The sequence below is a fragment of the Scyliorhinus torazame genome, chromosome 2 (assembly GCF_047496885.1).
Source record: "Scyliorhinus torazame isolate Kashiwa2021f chromosome 2, sScyTor2.1, whole genome shotgun sequence".
In the NCBI taxonomy this organism is placed as follows: Eukaryota; Metazoa; Chordata; class Chondrichthyes; order Carcharhiniformes; family Scyliorhinidae; genus Scyliorhinus; species Scyliorhinus torazame.
In genome coordinates this window covers 168,813,256-168,830,337 of record NC_092708.1, presented here as the reverse complement: position 1 = coordinate 168,830,337, position 17,082 = coordinate 168,813,256, and the positions used below count along the sequence as shown (strand labels likewise).

The 17,082-nt window shown below is 45.8% G+C and overlaps 1 protein-coding gene across 4 annotated transcripts in view; it reads left to right on the top strand.

Moving 5' to 3' along the window:
- Positions 1–17,082, top strand: part of dgkg (diacylglycerol kinase, gamma) — a 985,082-nt gene that overhangs the window by 254,309 nt on the left and 713,691 nt on the right. For all 4 annotated transcript variants that reach the window (XM_072479609.1, XM_072479595.1, XM_072479601.1 and 1 more), the window contains one exon: positions 2,270–2,435. In XM_072479609.1, coding sequence (XP_072335710.1) covers positions 2,270–2,435 — 166 coding nt within the window. The remainder of the gene's footprint in view (positions 1–2,269; positions 2,436–17,082) is intronic.

Genomic DNA, 17,082 nt, shown 5'->3' with positions numbered 1-17,082 from the left:
CTCATCTCCCTCCTCTCATCTCCCTCCTCTTTCCTATCTCCCTCCTCTTTCCTATCTCCCTCCTCTTTCCTATCTCCCTCCTCTTTCCTCTCCCTCCTCTTTCCTCTCATCCTTCCTCTTTCCTCTCTGCCTCCTCGTTCCCCTCTCTCCCTCCTTTTTCCCCTCTCACCCTCCTCTTTCTCCTCTCTCCCTCCTCTTTCTCCTCTCTCCCTCCTCTTTCTCCTCTCTCCCTCCTCTTTTTCCTCTCTCCCTCCTCTTTCCTCTCTCCCTCCTCTGTCCTCTCTCCCTCCTCTTTCCTTTCTCCCTCCTCTTTACTCTCTCCCTCCTCTTTCCTCTCTCCCTCCTCTCATATCCCTCCTCTCATATCCCTCCTCTCATCTCCCTCCTCTCATCTCCCTCCTCTCATCTTCCTCCTCTCATCTTCCTCCTCTCATCTTCCTCCTCGCAACTCCCTCCTCGCATCTCCCTCCTCGCATCTCCCTCCTCGCATCTCCCTCCTCGCATCTCCCTCCTCGCATCTCCCTCCTCGCATCTCCCTCCTCGCATCTCCCTCCTCGCATCTCCCTCCTCGCATCTCCCTCCTCGCATCTCCCTCCTCGCATCTCCCTCCTCGCATCTCCCTCCTCGCATCTCCCTCCTCGCATCTCCCTCCTCGCATCTCCCTCCTCGCATCTCCCTCCTCGCATCTCCCTCCTCGCATCTCCCTCCTCGCATCTCCCTCCTCGCATCTCCCTCTTTCCTCGCATCTCCCTCTTTCCTCGCATCTCCCTCTTTCCTCGCATCTCCCTCTTTCCTCGCATCTCCCTCTTTCCTCGCATCTCCCTCTTTCCTCGCATCTCCCTCCCTCTTTCCTCGCATCTCCCTCCCTCTTTCCTCGCATCTCCCTCCCTCTTTCCTCGCATCTCCCTCCCTCTTTCCTCGCATCTCCCTCCCTCTTTCCTCGCATCTCCCTCCCTCTTTCCTCGCATCTCCCTCCCTCTTTCCTCTCTCTCTCACTCTCTCTTTTCCTCTCTCTCTCACTCTCTCTTTTCCTCTCTCTCTCACTCTCTCTTTTCCTCTCTCTCTCACTCTCTCTTTTCCTCTCTCTCTCACTCTCTCTTTTCCTCTCTCTCTCACTCTCTCTTTTCCTCTCTCTCTCACTCTCTCTTTTCCTCTCTCTCTCACTCTCTCTTTTCCTCTCTCTCTCACTCTCTCTTTTCCTCTCTCTCTCACTCTCTCTTTTCCTCTCTCTCTCACTCTCTCTTTTCCTCTCTCTCTCACTCTCTCTTTCCTCTCTCTCTCACTCTCTCTTTTCCTCTCTCTCTCACTCTCTCTTTTCCTCTCTCTCTCACTCTCTCTTTTCCTCTCTCTCTCACTCTCTCTTTTCCTCTCTCTCTCACTCTCTCTTTTCCTCTCTCTCACGCACATTGACTGAACAGAAAATGTAATTCGAAAAATATACATTTCTCATCACACAAGCATTGCTTGGAATTTAAACCAGGCACTTTGACTATAATTGGTCAAGGTGTTTGCTCTGAGGAATGAACCAGCAAATGGCTGTTCCTATTTTGTTCATCTGAAACAGGCACAATCTGTGTACATGTTTTTTCTGTCTGTAAAGAAAAGGTCCCTGTATATCAACATGTGTAGCTTCCTGTACATGTAAATGCACCACACTGCGAGCCCGACTAATGGTTTTAAATTTGTTGTCAGCATAATTGTTGGCACACTGAGCATTGAGCAAATGTTGTCCAATCATGAAATCACATCTAATGTTGGACACTGTTTTGAGTTTTGCAAGCCGGGCTGGTTGGGTATGATCTGAACCTTGCCCATTGCGAACAGCAGAAGGAACATGCTGTTTGATATGATCCGCCAGCCTTTGAGAATTTCCAAAGATATGACACACATGTTGAGCCTGTTTCAGCTGAACAAAGTAAGTGACAGCCATTTTCTGATTCATTCCTCGGGGCAATGCTGTGACAAATCAGTTAAGCTATCTGGTTTAAATTTTAAATAATGCTTGGCAGTTAACTGTCAGCCACCATCAACTGTCCATGGCAACACCTCTACAAATCAGAGTCCACTTCCCAACCCATCAGCACTTTCTCATACAGTATAAATTCGTTGTCTCCCTTGGATATGTATTCTTACAAAATGTCCCGATGAAGCAAGACTAAAAGCTTCAACAAAAATATAGATATTTTCAACAATACATTCATATTTTATTGAATTAAATGTTGGCATTATATGCTTGTCATTTCAATCAATTTTTTCCCCTTGTTACCAGCCTATAGATTATGAAGGCTTCGAGTTATTCATGAAGACCTATCTGGAGGTGGAAATCCCAGAGGAGCTTTGTCAACACTTATTCATGTCTTTTAAAAGGAAGACATGCCAAAATTCGCCAGAATCCCAGAGGCAAGGCTCAAGCAATTCACAGTTTAATCTGTTGGGTAAGAATTACATTAATATGTTATCATTTTGACTTTAAATTGCTAAATTTGGTTTCTCTCGAAAACAGGACACAAATGCTACTCTTGAAAATGGGGATTTAGCTATTAGGTTACAGGAATGTTGGGAACCTAGGGCGGGATTCTCCCCTACCCGGCGGAGCGGGGTGTTACAGCGTAATGGAGTGGCGGGAACCACTCCGGAGTTCTCTTCACCTTTCGGGGCCAAGCCCTCACCTTGAGGGGCTAGGCCGCGCCAGAGTGGTTTCCGCTCTGCCGGCTGGCGGGAAAGGCCTTTGGCGCCACGCCAGCCGGCGCCGAAAGGTCTTCGCCGGGCAACGCATGCGCGGGGGCGTCAGCGGCCGCTAACGGCATCCCCGCGCATGCGCAGGGGAGGGGGGGTCTCTTCCGCCTCTGCCATAGTGAAGACCATGGCGAAGGCGGAAGAAAGAGTGCCCCCACTGTACAGGCCCGCCCATGGATCAGTGGGGCAACAATCGCGGGCCGGGCCACCATGGGGGCATCCCCCTGGGCAAGATCGCCCCGTGCCCCCCCCAGGACAGAGCCTGCCTGCGCCGCCTCGTCCCACCGTTCAAAAGGAGGTTTAATCCATGCCGGCGGGCGAGGGTTGACAGCGGCGGGACTTCGACCCATCGCGGGCCAGAGAATCGCCGGGGGTGGGCCCGCCGACCCCCCGGTGGGGGGTCGGAGAATCGCGCCCCTAATGTCTGCAAATGCTAGGAAAGGTTTTGGTTAATTATACTATTGTACTACTGTTCTGTATTTGTTTATAGTTTAACGCTTTGCCATACAGTGTGCTTTTGGAAATCAAAGTTAAAGACTAAATTTGACATTTTTAATTTCGCAGCTAAACTGCCAAGAGCATAATGATCTGCCTAAGTTCTGAAGGCAACTGATGTATTTTGGTCAGAAGCATCAATACAATTCAACTTTTGATACAAATTCATCAGTACATGGAAAAATTGTCATTGTGTGTAAAACTATCGCATAATACTCAGCATAGCAATCTATTGCTCAAATAGTTACAGTGAACAGTATTAGAGCCTGACCACACCTCTGTGTTGTGGGCAAATACTTTCTCCTTTTGTCTAAGGAACAATCTTTTTTTAATTAAGGAAGACTTTTGGTGAGATTCTCTGGGCTCCCCGTGTGTGCTGCTCGATGGTGAGAGATGGCCCGCCATTGGCCGATGCAGGATCCTCTGGTCCCGCTGCTGTCGATGGGATTTCCCATGGAATCCACCCTACGCCACTGGGGAACCTGCAGCAGGAGTGTGCCGTTGGCGGGACTGGGCGATCATTATCTAGACAATAATAATCTTTATTGTCACAAGTAGGCTTACATTAACACTGCAATGAAGTTACTGTGAAAATCTCCTAGTCGCCACATTCCGGCGCTTCTTCGGGTACACAGTGGAAGAATTCAAAATGTCCAAATGACCTAACAGCACGTCTTTTGGGACTTGTGGGAGTAAACCTGAGCACCCGGAGGAAGCCCACGCAGACACAGGGAGAACGTTCAGACTCTGCACAGACAGTGACCCAAGCCCGGAATCAAACCTCGGACTCTGGCACTGTGAAGCAACAGTGCTAACTACTGTGCTACCGTGCTAATAACTAATGGAATTAGTGAAGAATGATTTTTAATGAAAGAATGTTGTGATTTAACATTTCAAGCACGCGTGTGGAATTGTATTTGTTAGGGTCACAGCACTTGTTCGGCAGACCTTTTGTTCGTTTGATGTTATCACATACGAAAGGTTGACCTAGTTATTTCGGTGCCGTGACCCTGTCAACTTTCTATTTTGATTTATTATTTGGCTGCAAAGCTGCTGTTTCAGACTATTTTTTAACATGTCAAGTAAATAAATGTTGCTTGCATTTCCAAAATGTGTACTGTTTTTGGGAGGATCAAAGGAGAAGTGAAATTTTTGACATTTGAAAAAGGAAAGGAAGAATAGTCCAGGTCAGACCTGATGATCAAACCGCAAAATCAAAGTTAAATTGATAAAAATTAACAGAAAGGAATGAGTAAAATTAAACAAGTACAGTCATTAAACTAAAAGGGCAATGAGAGATATGAGTAAAAATAATGGCAGAAGGTCAGATTAGGGTGTGTAACCCAGTAAAGTTGTTCATGCAAACACATGGAACTATACGGAATAAATTGGAATGAAGTGTATCACATGGTGGCCAAGACTGAACCATGCCTGTAGGATGGTCAGGGCTGGGATCTAATATAACACAGTTATAAAGTCTACAACACAGATAGGAAATTGGAGATGGGAAGGAAACCTTAGTGATAAGGGGTAAATCCTTTCCATAAGGATGCCAAGAGAGGATATTATGAAAAATGAGCAGGTAATGGAGAATTAAGAAATAGGAAAGCCTGTAGTGGGAGTTGGTGTATACACCCCCTAGAAGCAGCTGTGAAGTTGGAGATTGCATAACAGTAGAAATTAGACAAACACATAGGGCGAGTGTCATTTGTGGTGGGTTTGCTGGGAGTTTACAGTCTGCTTTGCTGGCGAGTTCCCCACTGCTATCTAATGTCACTTAATTACTTTTGGGCATGGGGAATTTCTCACCGGTTTAACCCCAGTTAGAATTTTATTCATCACTGGGGAGCTAGAGATCGGACCGCCCCACAAGAGGGCAGTACACGCTCTCCCCCCCCCCCCGCCCAAAGTGACAACCCCGCCAGAGGGACCCTGTGGACCCCCCCCCCTCCCAAAAAAAAAGAAAAGAAATCAACCTCACAAGCAGTGAAGGCCCATTGGAAACAGATTTACTGGAACTATTATATTATCATAGTAATAAAATAGACATGTTCATTAAGTACTTGACATCAGTATTTACTGTAGAGGACGTCTGAAGGAAACCAGTATTGAATCAGGGACAGGGACTGACCCAAATTAATGTGAACAAAGTAAAAGTAATGAAGAAAATAATGGCACTGATGAATGATGAATTCCCAGGACCAGATGATTTGCATCTCGGGTTTTAATGAAAATCGGTGAGATCATCTTCCTCATTTCACTCCTCAAAAGGTCTGGGTCTAATGTTTAGGCCATGTCTCCAGACCTAGGCTGGGCCAACCAAAAAATAGTTTCTCTCCATCGATCCTCGGTTTCCTTCAATATCTTCAAAACTTGGACTAAAACAATCTTAACCCTTTTAAATTCCACAGAATGTATTCCTTCACAATAATCACACTTAGATTGTTATGTTTGGTTGTGGGCATTATACGTAGGAGTTACCAGAATAGATTTGCCAGATAATGCCTGGACTCCAAATTATGAGGAGAGATTACACTAACTAGGATTACATTCTGTGGAATTTAAAAGGGTTAAGATTGTTTTAGTCCAAGTTTTGAAGATATTGAAGGAAACCGAGGGTCGATGGAGAGAAACTATTTTTTGGTTGGCCCAGCCTAGGTCTGGAGACATGGCCTAAACATTAGAACCAGACCTTTTAAGGAGTGAAATGAGGAAGCATTTCTACATCCAAGGTTCAGAACTATCTTCCACAAACAACCAGATCAACTGTTAATTTTAAATCTGGGATTGATAGATTTATGTTAACCAAGATATTAAGGGATATTGGAAAAATGCAACAGTTAAGTCGCAAATCAGCTATGATGTCATTGAGTGATGGAAGTAGCTTGAGGGACTAAATGGCCGACTCCTGGTCCGATGAGCACAAAATAATTTTCCCATATCCACTTGCATTGTATCAACTTGTGGTTATGTGCATCAGGGACCCTCCTCACCTCAAATGGTCATTGCTGTAATTGTGTGCTCTTTGAAAGTGACTTGAAAGGCTATTCAACTGCAGGTGGTGAATTAGCATATTCCTGTCCCTACTTGATGCCCACATAAGCTGGGCCATAATAATATTTTTAAATGGACTATAATTTCATCTTGGGCATTGCTGAAAAGCGAGAAATGTTGGTTTTGTAAGGGCCACGAAGAATCCAGCACGAGTTTTAAGGATACAAAGTAATAACATCTATTTACTATAACATATATACATAACAGTAGCAGTAACTTCCCTTGCTACATACTCCTTCCTCCTGGTTCCTGAACTGGCCAGCTTATTTATACTAGGAGTTTCTCCGCCCTCCTCATTGGGGAAGCTCATACTCCCAAAGGATTGTGGGATTGTCATTAGTCCCCAGCCAATGGTAAGTAGGCAGGTTATAACAGTTGGCAAAGCTTTCAGTCTTGTACTTATCAGGACAAAGGCAAGAAATGCCAAATTTCACACAACAATTTATTCTACAGGAGAGAAGGGTGCTGATAGGTTGGCAAGTCAACTCTGGACAAGGCATTGCCATGGAGAAAGCAACGACTCCCCAAAGCTCCCAGATAATTCAAAAAAGATGGAAAACTTTACATATGCCTTTATTTACAAAGGATAGGACCATGTATACTAATGAATGTCATTTCTCACAAGTGTAAATGAGCCATGTTATGAGCTGGACTAATTATCTTAAATTGATTGTGAATGTATCTATTAGCGCACGTGGGATTGTTCAGCAAATGCTGTCCAAATGCAGAATCACATCTAATAGAAGACATTTTAACAAAGAACAGTACAGCACAGGAACAGGCGCTTCGGCCCTCCAAGCCCGCACCAGTCATGATATCAGCCTTTGCCAAAACCCTCAGCACTTTCTTGTCCGTATTCCTCTGTACCCATCCTATCCATGTGTTCGTCAAGATGCCTTTTGAACGCCATTGATGTATCTTGTGGCCATCTAAAATGGCCGCACGCAAAGGATAATGGGAATTGTGGTCAGGTTGGGACACAGACGATACACAGCCACTGTGTATTGTGCAGAAGAAACCAGACCTACACAGAAACATGCACCTGCTAAAGGTCAATCACCGATTTCCCCAGGAAAATGGGACACAGATTGAAACATAGCAGCAGTAACAGACTCGGGGGCGCCTATTCACCTCATTTGGGAGTGCCTACATGCCTTGGACAATAAGAACTAGGACCCGCCCAGCTATCAAGGTACCCGCCCCTAATTGGCCAGAAGCGATTAGGGTGATCAAAATCCTATCGATCCATTGGATCCCTAGTTGGGACCGCTCAAAAGAGCGCAAAAGATCGGAGGATAAGAGGAACTGCGCGACCAATTTTTTCTCTTTTGGAACCGGCCTCTGCTCCACCAACTGCAGCACATCGACCAGCCAAGTTCAAGGATCCGCGATCGCTACCTGAAGGACGAGCCGCAGCCTAAACGTACCTGACAACTTCCAGCCGCCATACGTGGGGATTCAGATAAAGGCCTTATCTAACGTGCACAGAGCCGGTCACTTGAAAGTTAAGTGAAGGTCATTTAAGCTGTTCAATGTGTAGCCGCGTGTAGATTATTATGCATGGAACCAAGCCTGTGTTTAATAATAAACAATAATTGAACTAATATACTGGTTGTGTGGACCTTTGTCCAATACACTGAACGTACTCTCATCCAGTGGTTCTTATTAATAAAGATAAAAGAGCAACATTCTGCTTCTACAACTTCCCCTGGCAACCCATTCCAGGTGCTCAGCACACCCTGCTTAAAAAACCTGCCTCGCAAATCTCCTCTAAACTTTGCCCCATGGACCTTAAACCTATGCCCCCTGGTGACTGACCCCTCCACCATGGGAAAGAGTGCCTGCCCATCTCTATCCATGCCCCTCATAATCTTGGAGACCTCGATCAGGTCACCCCTCAACCTCTGTTTTTCTGATGAAAACAATCTAAGTCTATTCAGCCTCTCCACATAGCTAACACCCTGCGGGCTGGGCAATATCCTGGTAAACCTCCTCTGCACCCTCTCCAAAGCCTCCACATTCTTCTGGTAGTGTGGCAGTCAGAATTGTGCGCAACATTCCAAGTGTGGTCTTATCAAGGTTCTATACAACTGTAGCATGACTTGCCAATTTCTATACTCAATGCCCCATCCAATGAAGGCAAGCATTCCCTATGCTTTTTTAAAAATAAATGTTTTTTTTTTGGATTTTTGAACAAAGTATATTTGCCGTTATGTACACAGGATATGATATATATAAGTAGGCATCTGTTTGTGCCGGAGCGACAATTCCGGAGAGCAATCCTCGAATGGTGCCGGTGTTGCCTCTTGCTTCTCCCGGACGGATTTTGCCGCTGTTGTCTTCTCGTGCACACTACTGCTTCAGCCGGCCCTCCCGTCCTCCACCTGTATTCTCCTTTTTCTCTGTTCTCGTGGATGTCAAGTTAGTTAACGTTTCCCTGCCTCCAACCCGCCCCCCAACCCTACCTCCCTGGCTCTCTATTGTTCCCTGTCTCTTCCTTTCCCCCCCCCCAGTGGTTCGCCTTTCCTTCCTCTTAGATTGAGCTGTCCCCCCCCCCCCCTCCCGGTCTATCTCTCCCCCTCGTGCTTTGGCTGCTTTCCCCTGGTTCTTGGCTACCTGGCTATTCTTCTGCTTGTTTGTTGGCCACAAACAAATCCCGGAACAATTGGGTGAATGGCTCCCACATTCTGTGGAAGCCGTTGTCTGACCCTCGGATGGTGAATTTGATTTTCTCCATTTGGAGAGATTCCGAGAGGTTGGATAGCCAGTCTGCAGCTTTGGGTGGTGCTGCTGACCACCAGCCGAACAGGATTCTACGGCGGGCGATCAGGGAGGCAAAGGCAAGGGCGTCTGCCCTCTTCCCCAGAAATAAATCTGGCTGGTCTCCATATGCTTTCTTGACTACCTTGTCCACTTGTGTTGCCACCTTCAAAGATCTGTGGACCTGCACGGCCAGATCTCTCTGATTTTCTATATTTCTAAAAGTTTTGCCATTTCCGGTATATTTCCCCTCTGTTAGACCTACCAAAATGCATTACCTCACATTTGTCCGGATTAAACTGCATTTGCCATTTCTCTGCCCATGTCTCCAACTTATCTATGTCCTGCTGTATCTTCTGACAATCCACAACACTATCTGCCACTCCACCAACCATGGTGGCATTTGCGAACTTACTAATCAGACCAGCTACATTTTCCTCCAAATCGTTTATGTACACTACAAACAACAGAGGCCCCAGCACAGATCCCTGTGGAACACCACTAGTCACAACCTTCTATTCAGAAAAACACTCTTCTACTGCTACCCTTTGCCTTCTGTGACTGAGCCTGTTCTGTACCCATCTTCACCTCACCTCTGATCCAGTGTGACTTCACTTTTTGTACCAGTCTGCCTTGGGGCACCTTGTCAAAGGCTTTACTGGAGTCCATGTAAACACCATCCACCGCCCTCCCCATATCAGTCATCTTTGTCACATCCTCAAATAACCCGATCAAATTAGTGAGGCACAACCTCCCCTTCACCAAACCATGCTGTCTATTGCTTATGAGTCCATTTGTTTCCAAATGGGTATAAATTCTGTAGCCACCTGGGGTGGCCACTTTCCGACTTAAAATGGAGATCCGCAAAGAATGCAGGGAAATTCAGTCAAGTCAGGAAAAACAAGCAGGTGCAAAGTTTCCTGTGTATTAGAACTTGCAGAAACCCAGACGGCACTGAAACTAACAACCATCTGCATATTAATGAGCGATCCCCGGGAACAATTGGAAACATTTAAGGTAAACGAGGCCAAGCCAGACTCCTTGGCGCCAGCAGGAGCCAAGACAAAGGAAGGCCAACGGACACTTAGGAACCATCCAGCGATCAGGGAACAGCTCCAGTATTGGAGAAATCGATCCAAGTGATCAGAACGTAGTCCAATCACTTGGAACCAGGTACGGGGTCCGCCCAAAGGGGCGTGAAGCCCCTGGGGACTATAAAGTAGAGTCCCCAAGTTCAATTCATCCTTCTTGGCAGGGTCACTCAGCAGCTCGAAACAACCCTTGACAGTGAGCTCCCTAGCCACTGCATCAACCAAGTAAGTCTCCAGTAAACGCACGCTATGAAATAGGTGCTCCTAGCTACTAGTCTATACCAGAATCCTGCAGACTCCGAATTGAGCGAAAGGCCATTTGTTCCCCTGACCTGGTGGGCCAGTTCCAAAGCTAAGTATAGGCCTTTTAGTGTTAGAGATAGTCTAGTAAGTAGAGTTTTATGCATGAGTAGTGATTGACAGTGTATAATAAATGTGTTTTGATTTGAATCTTACTAACTGGTGTATTGAGTTATTGATCAGCACTTGAACTTGATCCTCATGGTGGTATCATAAAGATACCTGACGACTCTAGAGCAAAGGTTACAGAAACAGAGCAAATTAAGTAAAGACACAACGAGCAACATTTAAGAGCCAACCAAAAGTTAGCAACAATTCTGTCCCTGAGAATTCTCTCCAATAATTTACCTACTACCGATGTGAGGCTCTCTATAGTTATTACTGCTCCATTTATTAATCAGCAGTACCACATTAGATATTCTCCAGTCCTCTGGGATCTCACCTGTAGCCAATGAGGATACAAAGCTGTCAGTCAAGACCCTGGAAACTTCCTCCCTTGCTTCCCTCAGTATTCTGGGGTAATTCCTTCCGGCCCAAAGACTTATCTCCCTTAATATATTTTAAAAGACCCAATACCTCCTCCTTTTCAATGTTAACATAATCCACATTGTCCACACATCCTACCCAAGAATCATCTTCCACAAAGTCCCTTTCTTTGGTGAACACTGATGCAAAGTACTCATTTACTACCTCGCCCAATTCCTCTGACTCAACACATAAATTCCCCCTACTGTCCTTAAGTGGTCCAATCCTTTCTCTGGCCACCCTCTTGCTTTTTACATATGAATAAAAAGCTTTGGGATTCACCTTTATCCTACTTGCCAAGGACTTTTCATGATCGCCCCCCCCCCCCCTCCTAATTTCCCACTTCAGTACCTTCCCACTTTCTTTATACTCTTCTCTTCAAGGGTTTCGACTGTCACCACCCTTCTAGACCGTACAAAATGTTGGTTTGGGGTTTTGAAAGTACGGGCTGTACTCCATTGCAAACAACTGTAGGCATGTGTTGTTTGATTCAATCAGACAGTTGCTTGGACATATGGCCTATGTACCTGGTGTCGCACCAATGCTGAAATTCAGAAATTATATTGTTCAATTATGTAACCAACAAATGTCTTTTTTGGACTGACAACAGCATCATGTAATGGAAAATGCCACTTGCATAGCCATTGCGTTATACCAGTATGTAATTACTTCCTCAATCTGTTTTTCAAAGTAGACTTATCAACTAACATGTCAAGGAAAGGTGCGGATTAGACTGCTCCATCTCAAAAGTTCTGTGTGGACAATAGCTTTCCTGTTCAGATCATTGTTCACTGTATGTCATGCAAACTCACAAATGGGTCAAAGGCTACCACTTTTGGACCTGGCTTACCTTAAGTGCCCGATCTACCTCAAATTACCCACAGGCAAAATATCTCAAAACTCTGAACAAGGTAAGCAAGCCCGTTTCATGCTGTTACAATTCAGCGGCTAAGTGAGTGTTGTGTTCCACTAACGGGATGCTGTCATCAGCCCAAAAGGACTTTCTACCTGCCACACAACTCCTCAAGACTGTGTCTGAATTTCAGTGCCAGTACAATGTCAGGTACAGGTACATGGGCATATATCATAGCGATTAGCTGATTGCATCAAAAAGCATGTTCCTTGCAGGCAAAAGGCATATATTCAAGTCTTGCACTTTTTCTGAATTATCTAGAAATGTGGAAAGTCTATTGCTCCCCACTTTTTCCTCCATGACAGTTCTTCAGCCAATCAGAGTTGAACTTGCCAACCAAGCAGCACCATTATGTCCTATAAATCTAAATTTAAATTGTTCTGATCATTTGAAATTTGACATTCTTGCGAGACTTGATGAGTGCAAGAGCAAAAACTTTGGCAACATGTTTTTCTTTTCAACAGTATTCAGTTTAAAACTTACTTTTGTTTACCATAATAGCAAATGTTCGAGTATAATAATGGTGCATTGAAAATGTGCAAAACCATTCCGTTCAGGAGCTTATATTTGGGAAGCAATCTGCTACTTCAAAATAAGTTGGGTGCAGGTTGTCCAGTAGAGGGACCCATAGATGTTTAGCTTTAAAATGTTGAACATTTATCAACAGATGACAAAAAGATTAATTAACGTAAGGATACATAAACATTGAAGGTTGTTGGCAGTCAGTTGGGCAGTATTCTCATCTGCCTGGTAGCTCAATTGATGGGATTTCTGATATGTCAACTGTAATTCCAGTCTGAAAGTCTTGCTTATTAATGAGAAATATCAGCATAAGTTAGTGGACAAAGTCATTTATGTTTCAAAATGTGTTTTGCCTTCTGGTAAGTGTTGTCACAGATTCATATTTGCTGCATGTTTAACTCCAGAGCTTCCTCCTTTATAAAATGGGCCCTAATAAAGGAATTGTGGGGGTGGGGGGGGGGGGGGGGGGGGGTGGGGGGGAGGAGGAGGAGGAGAAGTAGTAGTATGGTAAAGGGGAGAGGGAAGGCAAAGGGATGGGGAGGGGGAATGATGGACGTGGCCACGCCCTATGTGAAGCAGGGGAGGGTGAGGGGTCTCTCGGGTCCTCCCCGGGCTCGGCCTCCAGCCCCTCCTGGTCTGGCACCTCCTCATCCTCTGAGGCGGCCACATGTCCCTCCCCCTCCACCCTCCAGCACATCGCCTCGCTGCTGTGTGAGGTTGTGGAGGCCAAAGTTGGCAGCCATCGGGGAGGGGGGGTGTGGGTGGGCATGGTGCACTGCAGCGCACCAGCAGAGTGGCCACGGTATCGGAACCACATTTTGAGGAGTCTGCTCAATGACAGCCCAGGTGGCCGCCTGGGCCTCTTTGTATCAGGTCTCTGCATTGGTCACCGGCCTCCGTACTGGCGTCATTAACCAGGTCCTCTGCAGGTACCCCTTAGCCCCCAAGAGACAACCGGCTATCCTGGGGTGGTCCTCTAAGAGGCCAGAGCTGTCCTACTGCCCCAGAATGTAGCTGTCATGTACACTCCCTGTGAAGTGTGCGCACACGTGCATGATCTTCAGGCGGTGGTCACACACGAGCTGGACGTTCAGTGAGTGGAACCCCTTCCTGTTGATTAAGGGCGCTACCAGACGGCCCAATGCGCACAAGGCAACATTCGTGCCATTTATTACCCCCTGGACCTGGGGCATCCCGGCGATGGTGGGCTTTCCCCTCTGAGTCCCTCCCTGGCCTGGTGGGCGGCCGGTTCCTCGGGTTGGGGGGGTGGGCTGCACATGGGATGCCGCCTCATGCCTCTGTCGATGCTGTTGTCGCCGCCTTCTCTGCCGTCTAGCCTGCCAGTAGCACCACTAGGACAAGTTCTGAGGGGTAAAAGATATCATCGATGCCGTGGAATATCTGTGAGGAATTGATGAGGGTGTGAAACTGTCACCAGCGGTGTCTTCCACCCCAAGACCCTCCATATCCTCATTCTCCCCCCCCCCCCCCCCCCCCAAATCCGACATGCCCTGCCCACGCACCCCCGATTACGGGGGTACCCCTGGTCACTGGACCCCAAACCCTCTACCCCAGACACCGGCACATAACGTTGCCAAGACCGAGTGCTGGTCCCCTCCCCGGTGCCTATTCCCACCCTCTGGTTATGGAAATACCCCCGGGTGCTGGGGCCCTGCCCCTGGGTGTTGACCGCTGTGTCCTAGGTGTTACCTCCTGTAATATCCAAGCATCACGGTCTGATTGGGATGCTAAGCAATAACCCCCACATGCTACATGGCACGCCTAACCACAGGAACCACTCGGGATGTGTGAAGTCCTCATTTAACTACGATTGCCGATTCCCAATAGGCTACGATTGTCGATTCCCAATTAGCAATAGCCTTCAGCCGCGTGGCCAGGAGCCTCCACGGTCAGTGGGTGTTATGGATGGTTGGTGGGGCAGGCGGGCTGGGGTTGGCATCCCGAATGGGCTCACATGGTCCAGGGGTTGGCATGGTGGACATGAGGGTACGGAGACACCCATCTTCTGTTAATTGCAACGAGATTGGCCTTAAGTGGTGATTGGTTCCTCGCCATGCTAGGGCGGGGTCCTGATTTCGCCAACGGGAGTGGGTTGGTCAGATTGCAAACAGATCTCCACCCTGCATGGTTCTTTTTTTTGGCCTCTCCCATGATTTAAAGGCCTCGTTGCGCTCTCTCTTAAACACAGCGTGGCTATTAATTCGCGCCTACTGCAAGCCTAATTTTAGGTTCCCCTGCTTTTGGGAGCAGAGTGGCGCAGCGGAAGTGTGCTGGGCCGATAACCCCGAGGTCGATGGATCAAAACCATTCTCTGCTAGTTATCTTCTAGGGGCTGATGTAGCACAGTGGGCTGAACAGCTGGTTTGTAATGCAGAACAAGGCCAGCAGTGCGGGTTTGATTCCCGTACCGGCCTCCCCGTACAGGCGCCGGAATGTGGTGACTAGGGGCTTTTCACAGTAACTTCATTGAAGCCTACTTGTGACAAGCGATTATTATTGTTAAGTCATTTTGAATTAAAAATGTTTTTGTTTTAGGTCCACTTTCCTCAATTTATTTTGTGATTTTTGCTTTTTGCTTTCTGGTATCATCACCGTCCATCTTTATTGCCGTTCATCTTCATTGGTCATCGCCACCCATTGTCATCATGTATTGGCTCCCTTCCTGTAACATCAGGTCCCATGACTCGATTTGTGCCATTGTTAAGGAGTTTTTAACTGTACTTGAGGAAACATCCATTAAAAAAAAAAAAAAAAAATACCTCGAGGCACCCAAAACAGAATCGTTCTTTTCAAGCCAAAAATGGGATTTAAATTTGATTGAAATTTTGGACGTTCAGGAGTGCCTGTTGTGGGTGAGACTTTTTAAAGCACTTTTAAACATGAGCTGGAAACCCCTAGTAAATGCAGGGTACTGTGACTGCTGCAGCAAAGAAAGCAAGAAAAGCTATCAGCCTGGCAGTGAAATTGGATGTTTTTTAAACATCCTGAAGCTATTGAGTGATATCTAATTTGAATTGATACAGGATTCCTTTTATATTTAAGTTATTTCAGCTCTGAATGATGCACACGTATGCTACAGTGTTTCAACCTGTACATTGTTTTTCTCTGGGTGAGAATTGTCTGATGGAATCGAACTCCAGCTTTAACATAACCCATTATCCACATGAAATTGTTCCACTTAAAATGGCAATTTCCAGGAACACAACCACAATTTAAACAGAGTACTTACTATGGTGCCTTTTTGCATCTAAAAATAAAACCATGATCTTTTTCAGCTTTGTTTTCACTCATGTTCCATTGTATTATGATATGCTATTAATTTAAAACCTAAAACATTGAGAGCAGTGAATGACTCAACTTAAGCATCGGACCTTGAGGAAGCCCCCACGAGTGCTCATGCACAGTAATTATACGGGAAGTTTAAACTTCTAATTGCCAGTTTTACACTGCGCTTACTATTGCATGATTCGTTACGACATAGAAGGTTGTCTAGTGTCGGGAATAGCAACTCCATTTAAAACAATGCAAGTTAATGAATGCAAGACAGACCTCAATTTGGGTGTCTTCGGCTCAAGATGAAAAAAGGGGGCATGACTTTGCAGGAATTACTTTTGCCATTTGGCTTCATAACTCTTACTTGTCCCTGCATTTCAGCTAGGCATCAAAAAGTGCAAAAGCTTCAGTGTGAAATGGTAAGTGGGCACCCTCTCCACCGTTGACTGGGCCGTTGAATCTTAATTATCTCAAAGCATCAGCTAGGTGAGGTTTGGACAGATTTTACATATCGTAGAAACTGGATGCAAAACATATTTTAACAAAGACTTTCTCTAGTGGGTGTCTGTCTTATAAAGTTATTTCCTAATATTAAGATGCACGGTAATATAAAAGCACAATACAGTTGTTCACAGTTTGAGAAAAATATAGGCTATTCTGTTTGACCATATTTATTTGAGGCCCACATTGTTTGAATAAGATTTGACATTTCAGGTGTGCACATTCTCTCTGCCTTTTACCCTATTACAATCTCAGTATTTATTAGGATAATTAAAGTTCCCCATTATAACTACTCTGTATCTGCATATCACTGTAATTTCTTTGTGAATTTGTTCATCTATATCTTTCACAGTAAACATCGGCCGATAGAATATTCCCAGTAGTGTAATGGTACCTCTATCGATTCTTTACCCTAACCAAATAGGTTCTGCCATTGATCCCTCGAGGATATCCTTTCTCTCCAACACTGTAATCATCTCCTTAATACTACCAGCCCTCTTACTTACATTCCATCCCTACCTTTGCTGAATACCATGTGTGCAGGAATATTTAACACCTTGTCCTGTCTTTTTTTAATTCAGGTCTTCATCATCACCACATGTGGCTATCTGCTCCTTTAGTTCACCAACTTTATTTATCACACTTGGTGTGTTTACATACAGTGAACCCAACTGAATTTCCACTTACTCTGAACCCACCTAATATCCTAGTTTTCCTAGTCCAGTGCTAGATAGAATCATAGAATCCCAACAGTGCAGAAGGAGGCCATTTGGCCCATCGTGTCTGCACCGACCCTTTTGAATGAGCATTCTGCCCATTTACAAGTGTCTACCCCTACAAATCCACATAATCCCATAACCTAATCTGCGCATCCCTGGACATTAAGGCGAA